The sequence below is a fragment of the Momordica charantia genome, assembly GCF_013281855.1.
Source record: "Momordica charantia cultivar OHB3-1 chromosome 8 unlocalized genomic scaffold, Mcharantia_2.0 BLBB01000008.1, whole genome shotgun sequence".
NCBI classification, from domain to species: Eukaryota; Viridiplantae; Streptophyta; class Magnoliopsida; order Cucurbitales; family Cucurbitaceae; genus Momordica; species Momordica charantia.
Genome location: NW_028275166.1, coordinates 3,929,798 through 3,937,613, shown reverse-complemented (window position 1 = coordinate 3,937,613; position 7,816 = coordinate 3,929,798). Strand labels below are relative to the sequence as shown.

Below are 7,816 nucleotides of genomic sequence, written 5' to 3'. Positions count from 1 at the left end.
TTAAACCATTTACATATCTAAAAATCAATTCGATTTTTTATAAAACCAAAAGGAAAAAAAACCTATAAAATTATCATCATTGGTATAAATCAATAATCATTACATCATGGCACACGTACAGATTTATCATCCCGTAAATTGTTACGGCCATAATCGCTGTTGTACGAATATCACCGTATACAGTTCCGCAGCGAATAATTACCATTATCCTCAATCCAACAGAACCGAATCAACGGCTCCAAGTTCGAATTACGGAGGGATATTTTTGGGAACATCGAAAAAGTGAATTCCATTGCCACGTCAACAATGACAAGCTGGCAATGGCGCGTAAGTTCCACGCGCCCAGACCCCCCCCCCTTATAAAACCATCTCCCCCGCCCCCTTCGTCCTCAACGCGTGCCGTTTCTCCATTCTCTCCCTCTCTCTCTCTCTAAGCTCTGTCTCGAAAACCAGAGGTTTCAGTAAAGTTAACGATGAAGAAGTGGGAGAAATACGATCATAAAAACCCATCTTTCTCCTCCAGTCTTCTCGACGAAATCTACCGATCCATCGACGACGGAGAGAAAAATTCCGCCGGAGAGATGAAGTTTTACAGAGAGACGGCGACGGCAAGGAAACAGATCAAAAGCAGGGCATTTGAAGACCAAGAAATGGCGAATCTCCGGCGGGCTTGCTTGATAGAGAAATGGATGGAGAAGAAAGTCGGCGAGAAGGCCGAAATTTACAGAAGACAAGAAATCTACAGAAAATCGCATCTCGATTACGACCACGATCGGGATGCGCTGTTTTTCAGCTCAACTTCGAGTTCTTCCGATTCCAGCTCCGGCGGACTGTCGTCGTCTGACACCGAATCAATGTTCGGAGCCAGATCGTTGACACCGTCGTGTTTTGCCTCGTCGAGACTCAAGGCGATCCGCACCGGCGCCGGCAGAAGAACGGCGGAAACAGAGAGGACGAAGAAGACTCTGTTTAAAGGAAAATGCGAACTCCACGTGTTGGACGATTATTCGCCGACTCTGAAGTCGAAATTAAGTGAGTTGAAGAAGGTGAAACAGCCAATTTCGCCGGGGGGTCGGCTCGCCGGATTATTGAACTCGCTCTTCACGGCCGGAAATTCCAGAAAGTCGAAGAACTCGCCGGAGGCAGAGAGGAAATCAAAGACCGGAGAAGAATCGACTTGTTCCTCGACTTCTTCGTTTGCCAGATCGTGCCTGAGCAAAAGTTCCGCTTCTTCGAGAGAAAAACCGGGGAATGTGGCAAACAGAACCGTCCGATTCTGCCCAATCAGCGTCATCGTCGACGAAGATTGCAGACCCTGCGGCCACAAATGCCTTTACGAAGAAGACGGGTCAAGTTTAATGCCGGTGTCGATTCCAACCGCCTGGAAAATCGGCCGGTCGCCGGCCGGCAAACACGAGGACAAAGACGTAAAATCCCAAATCACAGAGAAGAGCAGGAAAGCAGAGGACGCAGCCAGAGAACTCCTGAAGAAGAACTTAAACGCCAGAAATTACCAAGACTTCGTAGACGACGACGGCGACGGCGACGATTTCGACGACGGCGCCAGCTGTTCGAGTTCAGATCTCTTCGAGCTAGATCATTTGGAAATGATCGGGCAGCGACGGTACAGCCAAGAACTTCCGGTGTACGAAACAACCCACGTGGAAAAAAATCGCGCCATTTCCAAGGGCTTATTACTGCCGTCTTAAATCAAGTCAAATAAATTGTGTATCATGAATTATGATCTCTTTGTAACTTAAAAGAAAAATTTTCTTGCAAACGATTCAAGTATTAAATGTTGTTCAAGCTTCAACCACACAAAAATGGGAAATTGGCAATGGCACCATTTTGGGAAGTGGGTTTGTCTTGGAATCGAATTGTGACAATGGGCAAAATGGGTGAAAGAAAAGAAGACCATTTTTGAGGAGCATGTGTGTGAATTATGCATCATGATCCTCCTCTTTTGAGGAGAGAGAAGGGAAAAAAGTGATGGATCGATCGATTAAAAACTATAAAATAGAGGGAAAAGGGGGAAAATGGGGATGCGTTGTGATCATGGACAAAGGCCCAAGAAGTGACACAAGAGTGAAGAGTGAAAAGAAAGAAAGAAAGAAAGAAGAGAAGAGAAGGAGAAAGATTCGAGATGGTAATCACAAGCAAAATGAAAGAGAGAGAGAAGAAAAAAGGAAAAAGGAGAGATGTTAAGGCCATGGGAATAGAGAAAGTGAAGATAATAAAGCTTTGTGCTTTCCTTCCCTTTCCTTTTCTTCCTCTGGAATTGGACTCTCTTGCTTCAACATTGCGTTAGCATCTCCACCTCATTGTTTAACCCACAAAAAAAAAAAAAAAAAAAAACCATTTTCAGATCATATGTTCTTTAAAATTATGATTATTCGGGGCTGATAATGCTTTTGTTTTTAGTTTCCCTTTTTAAAAGTTAGGCTTATTTTCTACAATTTTATAGGTAAAATTTTCACTTCTATTGAAAATATATTTTCAAATCAAAAATGAAAATACGATTTTGAAAATGTTTGTGAAAACTATATAACAAATTAAAGGAGGAAAATTAATAATAATAATAATAAAGAGGAAAAACTAATATATCTGAACTTAATTAAAAAAAAAACAAAAATTGAATTCGTTATTTGAGATACAATCATTTCGATATGTCTATTATGTATCCAGTTGGAACATAGGTATCTTGACACGTTTTTAATTTTTCTTTTAATCCCTCTTAAAAAAAGTGAGTTCTTAACATTGTGATTTTTCTTTAAATCCTAGTTTGAATTTTGAATGCTATACAATGTTTTCAAATTTGTATGTTCTTGGTTGAAATTTTGTTAAAGATTTCAAAAAATATCTTCAAAACTATAAAATTGGGCATCGTTTTTATAAAAATAAAAAAGAAAATAAACTTGTTCGTTATCAAATATTGTTTAAATTTTTTATTTTAGAAGTTCATATTTGTGTCCATTTAGTCCCTAAATTTAAAAAATATTTGTATACCTCTTGAAACTTTTGAGTATAACTATTTTTTTTTCAAAGGTATATTTAGTCTTTCTTGTTATTAACACCATCTTCAAACATTAAAATGACATGTCCATAGAATCAATTTAGTTACCCAAAATGAGCATAACTCAGCGGTAATTAATATATATAATTAAAAGATTATGAGTTCGATCTCCCACCTCATATTGTACTATAAAGAAAAATTTTGGTTAAGCTTATGTAATGAAACTAATAAAAATTTAGACAGAAAATATTACACTATTCTATAACTTATTTAGAATGAATGGTGTTCATTGATAAACCTACCAACACTTTTATTTTATGATCTTAGATTTCGCGTTAAAGCTTTAATTTCTTCCGCATAATGCTTTAAAAAAAAAAATAATATGCATGCAATTAAAACATTACTGTAAAATTTTATTCTAGATTACATGGAAATATATACCATGTACATGAAAAAGTTGTGGCCAACGAGTAGGAAGCTAGCTGCAGTACGAAAATAATTGAGACCCACATGATGATAAAATGATAATCATGCACGACACGCGTACGATACTTTATGTTAGACAATTATTTGAAAATTGAGGCTCAATTATGGTATGTTTTAATAATTCATGCAAAAATAAAAATATTGAACGCGTATTTATGATACTATTCATAAGTTTTTTTTTTACAACGGATGAGTATTCGAACTTACAATATTTTAGTTAGAGATACATTTTAACTCGTTGTATATTGTGATGAAACTTAAGAAAATAAGGAAAAATAAAACAATGACTCATATTATCCATGAAGGATTAATATAAATTATCATATTATCTATTGAATTGTCAAAGCGAACATAGCTCAAATCTAATTTCAAATGGTCTTTTTTTTTTCTTTTTTTTGACAAAATTTCAAATGGGCTTGTAAACAAGGAAAAGACAAAATAAGTATTAAGAATTATTATTAAATGTTTGAATTGTTTTTGGTTGGGAAGTGTTGAAATTGTGGGGAATCGAAGGGCAATGATTGAGAAGAATAATGAAGGGGAAGGTGAAGAAAATTTTCAGTTTAGACAGAGGGACCTAACCTATAATTGGCTTAGGACCGAGGAGGCGACCCTATAATTTCTTCTTTTTTTTTGGACCATTATTTTTAATTTCTAAGAATTAATTATTTGATCGGGAGGTCTCTTGTTCATTCTTAGATTTCAATTATTGTGATGTGAAATTAATTTGCATCCATGGTCTGCTTTGCTATTTATATTGATATTTAAAATTACCAACTTTGAGTATAGTTTATTATTCAAGTTAATTAATGTATACCTATAAGTTGAAGCATCTATTTCATTTAAAAATTATTAAGTTTGAATAGGGCTTGACGTCTCAAACTGACAATTTTTACGATTCAGTCGATTTATCAAACAACCAATCATACTATTTTTTTTTTCAATTTAATTTTTTTATTTATTCTCATATTTTTCATTATTTTTATTCAGTTTCCCTTGTATATACTATTTTTTATTTTTGTTATCAAATTTATTGTCAAAATAAAGAAATAAAACTAAAAAATAAAAAATAAATCTAATAGATATATTATTGTTGGTCGGTCGAAATGTGGGAGTGCAGTGCAGGACCAACGTTGGCTTGATCGTTCCAATCCGTGGGATAGATTTTGTTGAGTCTCTTACTCTTAGGTTTGAAGAACCTTTTTACTTCCTAAATATTTATATATATATATATATATATATTATTTAAATGATTATATATATATATATATATATTATTTCAAAATCTCAGTTGCACTTTTTATGTTTATATTTTTTTTGGAAAAAAAATAGTTTTCAAACATTTATTTAATCTATAGGAATTCTTTTTTTTATCTAGTTTATAATAATTTCAACCATTGAATTCTAATTAAAATTACTACTTTCATTAGTTTTGTCTATTATTATTATTATTATTATTATTTTCTAATTTTGTTGTTTGGCCTGGGCATTCTCATAGCTTGAGGAGCCATTTTTGTTTTCTTTTTCCCTTTCTGTTTTATCTTGATTTTTTTATGCTAATTTTTTCATTCCAATCATGTTAGAGAGAGGGTGGTCTAACTCGTGGAAATAATTATAAATTATATATTCAAAACTACATCTATTTTGAAAGGTTTACTAAAATTAAAAAAATATTCATGAAGAAAATGACGGTATCGATCTGTTCTTCCTAAATACTTGGATTTAGTACCAAAGAATTTCAAGAAAGAAAAATGTTAGTGAAGAATTATAGTTCTTAGGAAGGGAAAAAAATGTAAAAACAAAAAACATTTAGAGGAGGAGCTCCTAAAATCAATTTTTTCTTTTCAAAATTTAGCAAGAAAAGAAAAAGAAAAAAAAACATTTCTAAAAAAGTGAAAAATGAAAGGTAAAATAATAAATAATAATAATAATAATAATAATAATAATAATAATAATAATAATAATAATAGGAATGAAGAATGTTGAATGAGAGAGGGAGAATATTGCACTTTGTAGGGAAAAGGGAAAGCTGAAAATGAGGTGGGGGAGTGAAAGGAAAACTCGTAGAAAACCCCTTCATCGGGATCGTCAACCATTCTACCTTCTGTCTTTTGCTTTTCCCTCCATTTCATTTTCCACCCAGCTGACGTGGCTCTCACTATTCTCCAAATTGCCCTCCACCCATCCTCATTATTTCATTTTTACCTTCTTCTTAATATCCTATGTTGCATAACAATTTTTTTTTCCGCGATCCTCCCTTCCTATATATTGTACTAAACAAAATTAATAACGTAGATCCAATTTTTTTTTGTCTGAGTTGAATAACATTGTGACAATAAATGACTTGAATTTGAGACCTTAAAATAGGTGGTACCTCAAAGCTTCAAAGACTTACAGAGACACGAAAGCTACAAATACTATCATAAAAAATAAAAAAAATATAAATATAGAATTATAGTGACAGTTTAAAATAAATTTAGTCTAAAATTATAGATCCAAGCGTAGGTAAATCGATCAAAATACTTGTTATTATTCTAAAAATTGATGATTCCGACCCTATTGTTTAACTCAAAAACAAAACATAAATTTGAAATTATTTTGGAAAGTTGAAAGAAATATTTTTTACAATCTATTATACAGGGTTTTTCCAAGCCCATCGTTATTGTTGGGTTACAAGAATTTGTGGACGGCCCAAGTGCCAAAATTGCAAGGATCTGAAATGGACCATATCTGGGCCAGGCGGATCCTTCTTTTGGATCTTTTTATTATTTTTATTTTTAAGATATATATTTATAACACAACATTAAGTTAAGCTCAAGTTGACTCTTCATCTGGATCAATTCATTTAACCAAATAAGCTACTTAATTTTATATTATACAAATATTTGTTATAAAATTCATTTTAGTCTACAAAGTTGTAAGTTTATTACATTTTGACATTTAATCTTATAACATATCAAATTTAGTTATTCAGCTTGTGAAAATTAATCAAGTTTTTGGCATTATTGCTATCAATTATTTAACACATGAATGATGTAATTATATAAAGAATGTATAAACGTGTTAATATATACATATATTAAAATCATACCAGCTAGTTGAAATTGGGCATAGGGAAGGACAAAATTTGATGGCAAATTAGTGAGTTCAAGAAAATTTAGAAACTAAAATAGATATTTTAAATTCAAAACTAAAATAGAATGAATCAAAAGTAAAAAATTGAAATAAGATTTAAACATTTTATATATATTCAAGGTACTTGTGTATTTAAATGTATATCGCTGCAGATGATCGGATGTTTTTGTGAAAATTATATTTTGAAAAATAAATTATAAATATATATAGAGAGAGTTTCAATATTTAAAATTAAATAATTGAATAGTATCATAGGGAAGATATTAATTTGATATCAAATAAATTAGTATATGAAACATTGAATGTACTATTTAATAAGTACTTTTTTAGTACAATAAATTAGAGTACGAGAGTTTGAACTGTCGAACTCAAGTGAAGTAAAGAGGTTAACTGTGTTCGGGTCATTAATAAGTGAATTAAGGAAAAGTAATTCTCACGAAAACATAGAAAACCCATCCATTCTAGTGGGAATATCTTAAATGTTCTTCTCATAAGAAAAATATATTAGAAACAAAAGCCAAAAAACACTACCTCAAAGCAACACGTGAGAAATCCCATTTGGACGTTCATCCAAGACAGCCTTTCGAAAGTTTTCCATCCAAAAAGCTTTTTGCGAAAGAGTGATTAAGCACTTCACTTTAATTTTCTTCTAGTAAAGTCAAGTTTCACATTTAGATTACAGGTAATTATGTTCTAATCGGTTCACCAACATGAGTTTAATTCATTTTAAGATATAATTAAAGTAACATTTTGCAAACTTAGAAGTCTAAATGTTCATCCCATCCATTGTGGATAGCTTCAAAAAAAAAATTAAGAATGTAATTCCAATTTGTTCTTCAATAGATTGAAAATGGGCAAAGAATCAAGTTCCCAAATAAAAAAAATCATAAGGTGAGTTTCACGTGCTTTTTAGTTTTAATTATTTTTTTCTTAATAATATTTTTAATCATTCATTTAGCTATATTTTCGAAAAGTATATTTAATGATAAATTTCCCTCGTTTTTGATTTTACTCACTATAAATGTGTTTATTTCAATCGATTTTTTTATAGATGTTGTAGGTTGAAAATGTCGATAACAGTTAACTATTACCGAAAACATCGAGATGTAATAAAAGAATAAGATGGAGATGAGGGAAGTGACCGAGAAGAAAAATGAAGAAAGAGATAGGAAGAAGAGATAT

At 31.9% G+C, this 7,816-nt stretch overlaps 1 protein-coding gene across 1 annotated transcript; it reads left to right on the top strand.

The window, feature by feature from the left end:
• The first annotated feature begins 402 nt into the window (after window positions 1-402).
• LOC148209395 (protein BIG GRAIN 1-like A) lies at window positions 403-1,799 on the top strand. The gene has a single exon (XM_088127901.1). It carries the CDS (start codon window positions 474-476, stop codon window positions 1,707-1,709), a length of 1,236 nt encoding a protein of 411 aa, XP_087984027.1. The 5' UTR covers window positions 403-473; the 3' UTR covers window positions 1,710-1,799.
• Window positions 1,800-7,816: the final 6,017 nt, after the last annotated feature.

Coding starts and splice junctions, on each gene's coding strand:
- LOC148209395 (XM_088127901.1), top strand. CDS start 474: ATGAAGAAGTGGGAGAAATACGATCATAAAAACCCATCTTTCTCCTCC.